The following is a 15,112-nucleotide window of genomic DNA, read 5'->3' as shown; positions in this document are numbered from 1 at the left end:
TCCATGATAAGACATAGAGAGTCCATGATCTGCAAACTGCCACACAACATATTGTAGTGCACCAAATTAACCACCGATCTAAAAAAACCCATAGCTCATCTCACCATGTAGCCTATCAAGACCGCATCTCCATGTCTTCAGTGGAACCTCTTCTCCGTGATCTAGAGAATCACAACTCCCTTTGAGTTGCTTCGTTGTGCACACTTTGATTCACTAGCCCTTCAAAGTACTAGTTTGGTATTGTTGTAACCCTAGAGACAACCTCTAGATTAGTAGAGGTCAATGCCTAGGACATCCATACAAAAAGATAGTGAATATTATTTGTTGTCCCATTATGATAGTTCAGAAGTGTGCTTCACAGGTAATGTTAAGGGAACCTTCTTGGGATAAAAATACCTTTCAAGATGGCCTCACTGACAATGAAAATGATTTAAAGTTGTAGCAGGGTGATGGAAAGAAATGATAGAAGGTTTAGAACATAAGGTTGCTACTACAAAATCTTTTGCCTTAAACCTTAACAGAATATATGAAAGACAAAAAAATGAACTTATAGAAAAGAGGAGCACATTTTAAGGTTATTTAATTTAAAGATTACAGGTACTGTGAGATCAGTAAATCTGTATTATAGAAAACAACCAACAACTTCATTACTCTTTTCCAAAGAAGAAAGAACAGTAAATGACTTACAATAAGCAGGAACACATATCAAATTCAAAAGACTGCTTGGAATCACCTTGAAAGCTTTATTTAATCTCCAAGAAAAGATAAAAACATTACATAGAAATTTTCCTTTTGAAGTCAAAATTTTGGATTCCCCAAATGGTTCCCTAAAGTATTTTTTGTAGTAATATTACAAAGGTGACAGTTATAAAAATTGTTAACTGTCACAAACTTCTAAAACTACCTTAGAAACTACTTTAAGCTCTATTCGGTCCTTTTGAGGACTTAAACTTTTTTTAGAAATAACAACAAAATTATGAGTCAACATTACAAAATACAACGTCTTGAATATTTCATGAAATAAAACAAGTGGCCAATTTTCACTGGATCACTTGTGACTGTGGAGCAGGCTCGCTTGTAGAAGGTTTGGGTTCTATTGCTGTTATTGGAAACATCCATTCTCTGCATTTTTTCCATACTGACAAGTCTGAACTCAGGCATTTGGCAAAACTTGCATGAGCCATCCTAAAATTGGTTATTCGACTGTAAGTTGGTTGCTCTGTAAAGAGAGTTTTAATCAACCATAGCAATTGAAAATCTCTATGGAGGTAATTCACAATAGTAGACCCCTTAAGAACTGTTGTTTTCTCATGGGAAGAATCAATCTTACTCTTTGCTTCTACTAACAAAGTCTCATAGGTTTCCCATGGGAGAAAATTTCCTTGTTGATCCCAACATGAGGGCAATCCTACCCTAATCCTTTTATCAAAATTTGTATTGAATCTTAGAACAAATTCTTTGATCTCCCCTAATTTTGCCTTTGTAGTTTTCCTGTACAAATTCTTCTGCACCATTTTATTTATTTCTAACACCAGCTCTGTCATGTCTTCAACTTTCATAGTTCTTAATTCCTGAGGTGATTTGGAATTAAGAAAATCAATCATTTTCTTTGCTATCTGGGCACTTCATTGGGATTTCTCTTTGCGAACAACAATGATGCTTTCTAGGTCTCTGACAATGGTCTTCTCTTCTGCTATAATCAACATATAATCCCAAATAGCCTTCACTTTCTGGATGATATCGTTCCAAATTATCTCTCTGGCCTGTATAAGCGACATATTTCCCTTTACCTTCTCCTTCAAGTATTTGATCTCATTACAAGTTTTCTGATAATATTTTTGGTATTGTGATGCAATATCTTTTGCCATAGTCAATTGTATCTCTTTAACTTTTAAAAGTTCCTTGGTGTCATCCAAATTCTTCTATAGTTTCTTCATTTCATCTTTTGAGATTTTCAATTCAATCATAACCTTGGTTAGTTTATCAGTTGGATCTTTTGAATCTAGTTGTACTAAAATTGTACAGACATGGGTATCCATTCTTTGTTGCAAGCTAGCATTCAGTTCCTTCAAGATATCCACTTCATTGTTCCTCTCCAGTAATTCTTTGGTTAGAAGCTCTTTTCTTTTTCAACCTGGGCTACCTCTAGGGCCATAACATGTTCAACTGTCGGCAACTTTAATTTCTTCTTCAAAACATGAATTTCTGAACCTTCCCCCTGCAAAAGCTTCTTCACAACAGATCCATCCTCGAGATTTACCCCAAGCTTGATATTTAATTTCTTCAATTCTTCATTTTGGGTATACAAGGATCTGGAGTTTGCCTTTTTTAGCTTCAATTAATTTATTGCCTTCCCCAATAATGCCTCTGTTTTGCTTGCTACTATTGATGTTTTACTCAAATCACTATAGATTAGTTCTCCAATTTTCTTGCGCAGATTGATTTTTTGAGGAAATGGAGTATGCCTTGCATCCACAGTTAGATTCATAGTTTTGAAACTTGTTGTTGAGGAAACAGTGAAAGCAGAGCGATGAGAAAAGGACAATTTAAGTTTATTCCTTTCCAAATCCATGGTTGATAACAACCTGGTGTGGTACTCTAATATTAATTGGGCTTCGAGCTGAGACACAACATTTTCCCTAATCTTCTTGTTCTTTTCTTCAATTTGACCATATAACTCCTTCAAAACAAAAACAAATCTATGTTCACTATCTTTAGGAACAAGAGAAGAAGGTGTGCATATCACTTCTCCCAATTGTAATTGGAAACCAGCTGCAGTAGAGGAACTTTCTACCAGAGGCTCAGACTCCTTTTCTTTCTCATGTAGCTTTGATTTCTTGGAACTGTGAGTAGTTTCACCATCCAACTCAATGATCTCTTCAATTCCTCTTTTTAATCCTTTTTCTGTAGGATGAGGAGTTTCAACCTCCATTCCCTTATGTGCTTCAGATTGACCACCATTAGCCAACTTTTCAATTTCTGGTCTTGGTTCATGTATATAAGGAGCATAAGAATTTTCTACCCTTATTTTTGAAATAATATGATGAGGGTCATAGGGCCATTTGTCCCCTTGCTGAAGATGCATGTCTTGAAGCATTTTCTCAACTTCCTCCATGGCCTGTCTATTATTAACAATAAAAGACCCAACGATCTAGGGAAACTTGAATAAATGTCCCTTCTTTGTTGGTACAAAATGAACTTGATCCACATTCAAAATTTTTCTAATGAACTCCAAAGCAAACAATCTCATTGGTACAAAAGAAGGGAGCCTGTAAGGGGAAACCTCTGCTCCATATAATCTAATTTCAACATAATCTTCAAACTGGAACCAATCTCCCACTTTTACATCCTTGCTGAGTTGTTAAAGGGAGTGGGCTTTTAGCAAGAGGCATGGTGGAATTGAGTTGTTTAAAATTGAGTAAACACGAGACATAAAAGAGGCAGTGAAATATGAAAAACCCTCATGGTCAGTGTGACTTCTTACAATGTCTATCCAGTTTATCACTGACTGTTTCTTTTTATGCAAATCCATTATGTTCAAACCTAAATGCATGAATTTCTCTACATGGACATAGAGGAACAAGTAAATCAACAAAGATGGAAATCTAAAATAGCCAGTAAGATTCAAATTTGACAATTGGGAATTCACTAAACCCTCCCAGAAAGTTGGTGTGTAGACTCACTCCAAGCTACATGACCAAATTAAACAATCCTATACTGCATGATCAATAGTAGAAATGTTCTCTCCGCAAAAACCTGGCAATTACTTGCAAAACTAGTTGAGCATCTTCAACAAAACTATCTAGGGGGAACACATTTGGTTCTAGAGGTAAAACATGTGCAACTGGCATGAGGTGGAAAGACAATTTAGCATAATTTTCTCCAGACAAGTTTTGGAACTCAGAAACCAGGGTTTCTTTAGAAAAAGAAGTATAATGCTATGAGGGTGGAAAATCAAGGGCATGTTGCATTAACAAGGGAAAACTTGGAAAATATTCTCCCCCAGTGAATTCATCACAAAACATTTCTAGGGATAAAGAGAAGAAGTCAGCCAAGTGATAAATTCTGGGAAGAAATATGTCTGAGGAATAATTGCAGAGAATAATCCTGATTTTACAACTGCAGAGTATATAGGGGAATCTAATTGACCAACTGGGATGTTTTGACGAAACATGAGGTTTAGAGTGCAAACAGGGTCAAAAATGTCTCTTTTTGTGTCCATAAGGGGAATGTGGGTTGCAGAACCTGCCATAGAAACTTTCTTTGACATTTTGAATAACTTAGTGGGGTAGACACAGCGGATAAATACCTGGATATCGTTGGATGACGCTGGAGTCCAAATCGATGAGTTGGCATATGTAGATGTTCTTATGAACGCTCGAAAACTTGAATAGATAAGTGAGCTTTTAGTGTAAAAACGGATTTTTATGGGTAAATGGGAAAAAGCAGGGAAAAAAGGGAATTAAATAAAGAGGTGATGAGTGTACAGTATGATGACATGGATGATGTGAAAGACGTGGCAGTGATGACATGATGGAATGGGGTGAGGTGTTAAGTGACATGGACCAATCGCACTCACTTTCCATAGACCTCAATGGTGTCCCCTTACCGCCCACAGGAGCACCCATGGTGATAAGTGGGCCCATCAGAGGGTGATCCATGAAAGAGCGGTTTACTCGCTTTACCTGATGACTTCTTTACAGACGCTGGAGATAAAGCTCGCGCTTGTTGTGATGTCGAGTTTCCCTTGTATGGAAGCCCGACATCACCGTCGACATCAGGCACTGAATCTGTACGACACTCAATTTTTGAACTTTTGACTCCTGTCGAGCAAATCGTATGCATTATTGTGATCCTGCACTATCTCAATCCAAAATTAATCCCCCTTTATTTGAAAACAAAGCACCATCCTAAACAATCTTGATTTTGTTTCAAGAGATTTTTTTTTTGTTTTTTGGGAATATATAATTTTTCTTTTCACATTTTGGACATAGTGAAAATGATCTACAACAGACACCAGGATAGAATATTAAATCACTGACACTACCAAACCAAGTATCACAACAAGTCTACTTGCACATCATAATATAAACAACAATAAATCTACTAGTGCACAAAATATACACAACATTTTACAAATTATGTATAATAACCCAATCTTCGTTATATTAATCCCACTGAATAATAGAATAATATAGAGATCCTGCACTAGGGATAATGGCCTTCAAATATCCACTTGTACAAGAATACAAAATACAACATACACTGACGGTCTCGCTGATGTGTAACACCATTACAGTGTTTTTGTCGTATCCTGTACACTGTGGGTCCTTCGCTTTCGTTCTGCAACGTCTGCCTCTATCAATGCACCAACTCCTTAGGCCACTAAACTCGGTCTCTGCAATCAGCCCTCTAGTTGATCATAAGTCCATCTACAACCAACACATAGGGTCTTTACACTCAATAGTTGTTCCTTCGTCCTTCAAGGCCACAACACTTTGAGACTTCTACCCATTGTCGCTCATCAGCGCTTTTGGGCCTTTTCTTCCCACTAGTTCCTTCCTGTGTTGTCGAATGAAGACACACTTATGGTCAAAGATCTACAGCTAGGATCTGGAAAGGAAGACACTCAATCATAGAAGAAAAGCTACACAAACAATCCTTCTATCCCTTACTCAAGTTGCCCTAGGCCTACAACTTTCTTCCACAATAAATATGTACCCAAACTCAGAGAAATGCTCCTCAAGATGCTCGTCCTCCTTGCCTCCAAGTTGCCTCTAACTCGTTGTCCAAACCAGATGGGTATTCTTGATATTAGATGCTCATTGGATGTGTGAAGACAACTCCAAATCACCTTATACACCAAGTCGACCTAGTTTTCATGCCACAAGAACCACCAACTACAAAGAAAAGTGCATATCTCATCATAGACACCTCGAATTTCGATGATTTTTGGTGCCTCTGGTTTCTCTCGAAGTCCCCTATCATCTCAATCACTCACATGTCAAAATTTCATCACACTTTCACACCAACATGCTTGGGTGCAAATCCCACAGGCTTGGGTTCTAAGCCCACAAGCCATACTCGTTTGCCCATTCCTCTAAAACCCTCTAGCCTAGGGTTTGGAGTACCTCCTAAGCTACAAACCTCAATACCCATAATAAAATATCGGTTTTAGAATGTGAAGTTATTCTAACGCCAAAGGGCACTGAGGAGTCTTTATTGATGTATTCGTTTTAGAGCCTTTATGCTTATGTTGGAAGACTTGGGGTTTGCAAACCCTTGAAAGGATTTGGAGGTTACAACATATATTGAAGTTTTTGGGATGAAATCCTATAATAGCTCAATGATGAGGACAAGGATGAGCGTCCTCCTCAAAAGAAGATAAGTACTGGAGATTGTAGATTGACTTCATTGATTCCTACAAGGAGGTAAGGATCTATAGGGATTTGACAATCCCCTACAACCCTCAACAATTTCTTCCTTAATGAATAGATAAGTACTTGATATATTTCTCCCTTGATTATTGTTATTTTGGTGAAGATCTTGTCTTTTTTTGCTTGGTTATGATTTTTCTTCCATGACCTCCTAAATGGAAGAAAGAATGGGTACATTGTGGTAGCCACTAATGCAAAGATTTATGCCGCAAATTATAAGATGCATGCACCCTTGAAGCCAAAAGGACTTGGCTAGGTCGACAAGATGTGAATGTCCCAAGGAAATTATAAGATTGGACAAATTTTCTCCTTAAAAGCCAAAAGGACTAGGTTATGTCAACTGAAGAAGATAGATGTAATTCACCTTTGAAACTAGGACTTCGTTGCCAAAAGACTTAGCCAAGTCATAAAGGAATTTCACCAGAAAGGTGAATGGTCCAAAAGCAAATTCTCTCCTGAGAAGCTAGACGAACTAGGATGACAAAAGGACTTGGTTGGATCATTATCTAAAGGACTTTGGCCTTGGATGCTTGAGTTGCATTGCCCACTCTATGATGGGGTTTATTTTATAGACATGCATCAACATGACAAGCTCATAAACTCTTCTTAAGGAAAAATTTCATCTAAAGGAGAATCTATTGTAACCAAGGAGAATACCACCATCACTAAGAGTGAGTGTTGATTTTTGTGTAACATCGAGAGATATTCCCACTTGCCAAGAGGCCTCCTAAGTCAACTTAGAAAATTTATGGATACTAAAATAAAATCAATTTTATTTTTGGGTCCCCAACATTAAAAGGTGTCCCTTAGGGCAAATGCACCAATTCAACTTGTATATATACACATGATGTGACACTTCATTTGTCTCACAAAATCACTTCTTCACTTATATAGAAAACACTTGTTGAAGCATAAATAAGGATGAAATGGAAAAACTTTGGACTTTGTTTTGGCACAGATTTCTAGACATTCAATTGTAAATATTGTTGAAAACAGTTTTTTCCTAGACGAAAAAGTTGTTGGTTCTCGCAAGTATGAGTTTTCAAAGGAAAATTTCTATTGTTTTCAGTACATTACTATTGATAATGTGTGTATAATTATTTAATGATATCATGTCATAAGAACTAATTAAGGACCATTAGAAGTAATTACCAAATCAGAGAATTGGTTTACACTGTGTTTATTATAGAAAAATCAATAGTTGCAAGAGCTCAACTCAACAACAACAAAACAATAATTCCAATACATGCCTAAAGAGTGAGCTCTCATCTCCTTTAATAGTCATGGACTATCAAACTACCATAGATAATTACCATGGGTTTTTTTCTTCTTTTATTAAAGTGACTTATAATATTTCTTTTTCTTTAATCACTTTTAATTAAATAATTATCTCATAGCCTATAATTAATTTTAATTTGTAACCCAAGTTAATGAGATACTCTCGTTTCATTTCCCAATGTCGAGACAAATGTTGTCCAAAAAAGGCCATATGATATTTTCCCTAACAAATGATATTTATAGATTTCTTAACAAAATAAATGTTGTCCAAAAAAAGGCCTTGTAATATTTCCCTAACACAAAATATTTATAGATTTCCTAACAAAATTGAATCACTATATCCATATAGCCCTTTAACTTGTTTCCTTATGGCCAAGGAAAATAAACTCTTAGCAAAGCAAAAACAGTTTTATATTGGTATAACATATTAAAGTAAGTATTTCGCTGAACAATTATTTTTTAATCACAATAAGTACTTATATTGTCTTTCATGTATTCGCCTTTTACTAAGGCCGAGCATAGTAACAGCCTGGCTATTCACCTTGTTAGATAAGAAAACACTTTCCAATAATACAATAATTGAAATTGTCAACAAACAAACAAAAAAACTAAAATCATAAAACCAAACTAGAAATTAAGAAAAGAAATTTACACTAACATACTCATTTATTAATCTTTAAACAAACAATTCAAATAATATGGCAATCTAGTAACTAAACATACATAATCCAATCAATAGCAATTGTTAATGTCAAATTAGCCATTAAGAAAATTGAAGTAAGATGTTTTAAAAAAACATCCATTGACAACTACTGAAATTAGAGTATGTAGGTTTCCACAGCTAGTAATCGTATAGTCATAACCATAATCATAATGCTCATAACCTTAATCATAATGTTGATTGTGTGAGTTGAAGGAGCTAGTAATCGTATGCTCATAACCTTAATCATAATGTTGATTGTGTGAGTTGAAGGATTATGTCTAATGTTTCAAGTGGACGCTTCACCCTGTGTGAGTATCCCACATTTGAAGTGGAGTCCTGTGAAACCAAATAGGTGGAATGCCCACTTAAAACGTTGAACATAATTCATGGAATCCTGGAGTTCCTGCTACCTGTTTCATGATGCAGAGAGCTCAACATTAGCTAAAACCAAACCCGTCATTAACCCTCGCTTGAGTTATGATCTGACGGTGTTTAGATGTGCATGCAACAGAACATGCTCACACCAATGCATCGTTGATGGCCAATATCCCACCAACTTAAGCATGCAATTAAAAAATATTAATATTTAAAATTCACCATAACTATTTGTAAGCATATGTACAACCCTTGCATTTGCTAATTCTGAAAAAAAATTGGCATAATTTTAAAAAGGCCAAGTGGCACATGAGCAAAAGGCAATTTACCTTTATGCAACTTAGACGTAATTATTTGCAAAAGCCAGTTTACATTTATGCAACTTAGATGACATTTCATTATTGAGCAAAAGGCAGTTTACCTTTATGCAACTTAGATGTTAGCAAAAGGCAGTTTACCTTTATGCAACTTAGGGCAGTTTACCTTTATGCAACTTAAGATGTAATCATTTCAATGATTATCAAAATTGAAGAGACATACCCCGAAGATCCTTAAAATCAACCCAACAAAACCCCTGAAATCTGTTCAAAACATCTCTAAAATTTATCCAAAACTTCTTGACGATAGCCTCCAAGTCCCCTAATCTCCAAAATCCCCAGCAATTTGGGGACGTTTCGTATGAATCCTCAATCCCTAAACATGAAAACAACAATACAAGAGCTTTTTTGGATGACTAATGTCCACATGCAACATTAGTAATGCCACATTTCAATTTGAATCTATTTTGTTGCTGTAAGGAAAAAAATCCTTGAGAATTCCAGCGTCTATTCCATCAAGAATTTGGCAGTTGTTATATCATTTTCGCTTCCAGAATTTTAGCATTTTCAACCTCTCTACCATTATGAATTTGGCCAGGATTCAAAGCAACATTCAAAGCCCAACATCGTCTCCATCATCATCGAAGAAGTTCAAGCCCAATTTTGATGACGCTTCAAGGAACAACCTGGCCGGGCTAGACAGTGGCAGGCCAATCAAAATAAGGCCTCTCAAATTCAGATATATTCAAAATATAATAAAAAAGAATACAGGTTAAAGGACAAGTTGGAAACTATGGAGAATTCAAAGCAAACATCGTCTCCATCCTGTGAAAAAAGTTCAAGCCAGATTTTGATGGCACTTCAAGGAACAACATAGCCAACCTAGAAGTGGCATGTCAATACAGTCATTGTCAAAAATATGCGCTTGAGAATGCCAATCATACACCCAAATTTGATGACGCTTCAAGGAACAACCTGGCCGAGCTAGAAGTGGCAGGCCAATCAAAATAAGGCCTCTCAAATTCACATATACTCAAAATATAATGAAAAAGAATACAGGTTAAGGACAAGTTGGAAACCATGGAGAATTCAAAGCAAACATCGTCTCCATCCTGTGAAAAAAGTTCAAGCCAGATTTTGATGGCACTTCAAGGAACAACATATAGCCAACCTAGAAGTGGCATGTCAATACAGTCATTGTCAAAAATATGCGCTTGAGAATGCCAATCATACACCCAAAATTATGTTGAAAACAGAGGCTGCCATTGTCAAAAATGGGTTTTCAAACTGGCCAGTAACAGAATACCACAACCGAATCTTCACAAAATAACTTGGGAATAACTGCTTATAGCGAAGTAATATATGGAGAATGACTAAGATATACGGCACTGGATCTCAAAAAATAATTAAATAACAAAATATCGGTGCATATCCCCCATTATATTATCCCATTGGATAATATTATCCGATCCGATAAGAACCTGTGACAAGATTATCCAATTGGTTGGCAAACGCCGCACGTAAAAAGAAGCTAGATGGTCCAATTGTTTGGCAAACAACGCATTTAAAAATGGTTAGATCGTCCATTCCGTTGCCAAAAAAATGCCATTAAAAAGTAGAGAAAGTCTCGGAAATGGTTATGGAAACAAAGTCTTCACACAGATCTCAGTTACTAAAGATGGGTTTTCAAATTGGCCAGTAACAGAATCCCACAGCCGAATCTTCATTTTATAACTTGGGAATAAATAACATTATGCATTTAAGTTAGAAACAACAATAATCTACTTGAAACTTCTCTCACTGATGGAGATACTTAAATAACAGATGCATTCGAAATCTTCATCTTTAAGAAAATTTTATGCATATGATATAACGTAAACGGATAAAGTCTCTTTGTATCCAAAGAGAATTAATTACTTGCATTGTAAACCATTGCAGTACCAACCACGACGTCAACTTTGGTTTAGTTCTACTGTGCACAGACAAATTAGACATAACGAAAACAATGATAATCTACTTTTCTCTCACTGATGGAAATACTTAAATAACAGATGCATTCGAAATCTTCATATTTAAGAAAATTTTGTGCATATGATATAACGGATATAGTCTCTTTGTATCCAAAGGGAATTAATTTTGCATAGTAAACCATTGCAGTACCAACCACGACGTTAATATTGGTTTAGTTCTACAGTGCACAAGACAAATTAGACATAACGAATCCGACAGACAAAATGAAAAACTAACAAACGCATACAGAAATATCTTTTATGGACACCCTACGTAGCTAATCCAAAAGGCGGCCTTTAAATTAAAAATTACCACCACGAAGTCGGAGCACCAGGTGCAGAGTTGACTCTTTCTGGATGTTATAATCAGCCAGGGTACGTCCATCTTCCAACTGCTTACCAGCAAATATCAACCTTTGTTGGTCTGGAGGGATACCCTCCTTGTCCTGGATCTTAGCCTTCACATTATCAATCGTATCTGAGCTCTCCACCTCCAAAGTAATGGTTTTCCCAGTAAGGGTTTTCACAAAAATTTGCATGCCACCTCTCAGACGAAGAACAAGGTGCAGGGTCGATTCCTTCTGAATATTGTAATCAGCCAAAGTCCGGCCATCTTCAAGCTGCTTACCGGCAAAGATAAGCCTCTGCTGGTCAGGAGGTATGCCTTCCTTGTCCTGGATCTTGGCCTTGACATTGTCAATGGTGTCTGAGCTCTCAACCTCTAAAGTGATTGTCTTTCCAGTAAGAGTTTTGACAAAGATCTGCATGCCACCCCTTAGACGGAGGACGAGGTGCAGGGTAGATTCCTTCTGTATATTATAATCAGCAAGTGTTCGCCCGTCTTCAAGCTGCTTTCCAGCAAAGATCAGGCGCTGCTGGTCAGGGGGGATGCCTTCCTTATCCTGGATCTTGGCCTTGACATTGTCAATGGTGTCTGAGCTCTCAACCTCCAAAGTTATTGTCTTGCCAGTGAGGGTTTTAACAAATATTTGCATGCCGCCTCTCAGACGGAGCACAAGGTGCAAGGTGGATTCCTTCTGAATATTGTAGTCGGCAAGGGTTCGACCATCTTCGAGCTGCTTTCCAGCAAAGATCAGACGCTGCTGGTCAGGGGGAATACCTTCCTTGTCCTGGATCTTGGCCTTAACATTGTCAATGGTGTCTGAGCTCTCAACTTCCAAAGTAATTGTCTTGCCTGTTAGGGTTTTGACAAAGATCTGCATGCCACCTCTAAGACGAAGCACGAGGTGCAGGGTAGATTCCTTCTGAATATTGTAGTCGGCCAGTGTTCGGCCGTCTTCTAGCTGCTTTCCTGCAAAGATCAGACGCTGCTGATCGGGGGGAATGCCCTCCTTGTCCTGGATCTTGGCCTTTACATTGTCAATAGTGTCAGAGCTTTCAACCTCGAGGGTGATCGTCTTACCAGTGAGAGTTTTAACAAAGATCTGCATCTTGAAAACGATATAAAGCTAATGAAGACCTGCAAGTCAACAGAGGTCACTGTAATAATGAAACCACGAAGTATGAAAGCAAAGAGCCAGAGAGAGAACTATAAACAGCACGACATACAGTGAATTTTAGATACGAAGACGCCTTAAAAAATTGAATAAACCCACCATAAATTGTTAAAAATAAATAAATAAGCCAAAAAAAAATCACTGTTATAAATACAGGGAGGCCAGAATAACTCCTTTGAAAGGAATTTTCACCAACAGATTCCTTGAAAACAAAATATTTAACAATATGAACGCAAAGAAGAAATCAGAGAAGCCATACGATACTTTGAACTGGAATAGATATAAAAGCACATGAAAGGAAGGGCTACAGAAGATTGAAAGGAGACTAAACCTCTCAGGAATGTTTAAAAAAACTATAAATCTGAAATCTCGTCAAAATCAAACATCTAAACAAACAAACCTTAGCCAGCTATAGAGGATTGAAAGAAGCCCTAGAGTTAAACCATGTCGAAAGAAGCTGCAAATCTGAACTCTCGCCAGTAACAAAGCCCTAAAACGTCAGGCCTTAGCCGCATATTAAAGAAAACTTCCCCACTTGACACACGGAAGAGACAAAATACAGAAATACGAGCAGATCCCAGAGCAAAACAGTTTGCATCTATAAAATCAACGAGTGCGTTTGACAGACGTTTTTCAAGAACGGCAGAAAAACTTTCATCAGAGGATCTATAACGGTCTAAGAACAGGCCCACAACAAAAAAGTACAGAAACCTGATCAAACCTGAGCCATGTCTACAAGATTGTAACCCTAGTAAATTCAACCCTTTGCAACCGAAATCTCAAAAGTAATGAAGTTCAAAAGATTGTCAAATTCAACCACAGACTACCAAAACTCTTCCAAAGCAGACGTCGCTAATATTTTTACAAAGAAATACCGAAGATTAAGAGGCCTTACCCGTAAACGAAGAGCTCTAAAACTGTGTCTGTGTCGCTAAGATATGAGAACGCACCCGAGAATATGATGAATAACGTGAGAGGGTGGATTGTATTTATATAATGTGGTGAGTGCACGGGTTTGAAGACCTTCCCAAAACGCGTAGTGTAAGGAGGCCGAGGATTTGTAGTGTAAGGAGGCCGAGGATTTGCTCGGCAAGTTATGGAAATTCTATTTAGAGAAAATTTGGCAAAGATTTTTGTAAATTTAAGTTATAATGGTTAAATTTCAAAATTTTAAGTGTTCTAAACAACGTTTTTGATAGTGCTAAATCCAAGCGGTAGCTCATGGAAATTTTTTCTTCACCCTGGAAGGATGCTCTCTTTTGTTTTCTTCTTTTTTCTCCCCCCCAAACTGAGTCTGGATGCTCTTGTGGGCGGATCGCAAAGTCAGATATGGCGTCCCTAGGACGCCCGCCTCCTCTCCTCTCTATCCCCTGTGGCAGGAAAAGAAGGCCCTGCAAAGCTCCAGCCGCCTGTTGTCTCAAATCTGCAGAGGCAAGCAGAACTCTGGACTCTCTGCCTCATTCCAGATCTTGATCAAGCTTATATCGGGCAAAACCCTGCTACAATAGGTGAGAGCGTCGGATCAAGTGCAAGACCTCAAGCAGGCTCTGGAAATCAAGCTGGGGATACCCTCTGCAGCACAGCGACTTCTCCACGAAGGTAAACAACTCGAGGATCTTTACCCCCTATCTTTTTACGGCATTCAGAGAAATACCTCCATTGCTCTTACCCTTCGTCTAAGAGGGGGCGCTGCAGGACAGTCATCCTCAGCTAAAGCGTTTTCTTACAAGGACGCTGTCCATGCGAAGCTGCCTAAAAGATCAGCTCCACCAGCTCAAGCTCCCAAGCCTTTTCTGGTGGATAAAATGGAGGAAACCCCCTCCATAGAAATTATGCATCCTTCGCTGGATGAGCAAACCCAGCATTTTGCGGATCATGGCATTATATGCAGGTTTAATGGGTTATGGCCACGCACAGCAGACCTCTACCAATGGATCCACTCTAATTGGACCAACAACTGCAAGGTTCTGCTATGCTCTAAGGGATTTTTCATCGTAGTGTTTGCCTTTGATGAGGACTATCAAAAAGCCTTAACTGGTGGCCCATGGTTCTGGGGAGCAGCTGGTTTATTCCTCACTCCTTGGTTCCCAGATTTCGATCCCTCTACAGCAGTTACCACCAAACTCCCCATCTGGGTCAGACTTCTAAACCTCCCAGCGAATCTATGGCACTTTGTGGTATTCCAAGGGATTGGCAACTCACTAGGCCGCCTTCTAGACACAGACATCTCTAGAGGGGAAAAGGGTTTATACACTTTTGCCAGGATTTGTGTAGAAATAGACATAAGCAAAGGCCTCCCGGACCAGATCAATCTCAAAATTGGAGATTTTCATTGGACCCAAATTTTGGATTACGAGAATACAGCCTTTCGTTGCCGCAACTGCCATCATACAGGTCACCTTCAGAGCTCTTGTCCCTCGATGCCAGCCCAAAAGAAGAAAGCCAATACTAAGCAGAAATCCAAAAGTTGGAAGCC

At 38.0% G+C, this 15,112-nt stretch overlaps 1 protein-coding gene across 2 annotated transcripts; it reads right to left on the bottom strand.

Annotated features, from left to right (window-relative positions):
* Positions 1 to 11,104: 11,104 nt before the first annotated feature.
* LOC149209227 (polyubiquitin 4-like) lies at positions 11,105 to 13,693 on the bottom strand. Of its 2 annotated transcripts, none has more exons than XM_089396315.1 (2): positions 13,532 to 13,693; positions 11,105 to 12,599 (listed from the first exon to the last, which is right to left on the bottom strand). In XM_089396315.1, exon 2 carries the CDS (start codon positions 12,568 to 12,570, stop codon positions 11,422 to 11,424), a length of 1,149 nt encoding a protein of 382 aa, XP_089252441.1. In that variant the 5' UTR covers positions 12,571 to 12,599; positions 13,532 to 13,693; the 3' UTR covers positions 11,105 to 11,421. The 2 variants fall into 2 exon arrangements, with proteins under 2 accessions (XP_089252441.1, XP_089252442.1); XM_089396316.1 differs by lacking the exon at positions 13,532 to 13,693 and adding an exon at positions 13,037 to 13,508.
* Positions 13,694 to 15,112: the final 1,419 nt, after the last annotated feature.

This window comes from Pinus tabuliformis, chromosome 1_2 (genome assembly GCF_031772625.1).
Source record: "Pinus tabuliformis cultivar Carrire ecotype Pingquan chromosome 1_2, CPIR1, whole genome shotgun sequence".
NCBI lineage: Eukaryota > Viridiplantae > Streptophyta > Pinopsida > Pinales > Pinaceae > Pinus > Pinus tabuliformis.
Note: the sequence above shows the minus strand (reverse complement) of the source record. Positions and strands in the feature narration are given on the sequence as shown.

Bases quoted from the DNA above. Each gene is read 5' to 3' on its own strand.
- LOC149209227 (XM_089396315.1), bottom strand. From the start codon at position 12,570: ATGCAGATCTTTGTTAAAACTCTCACTGGTAAGACGATCACCCTCGAG.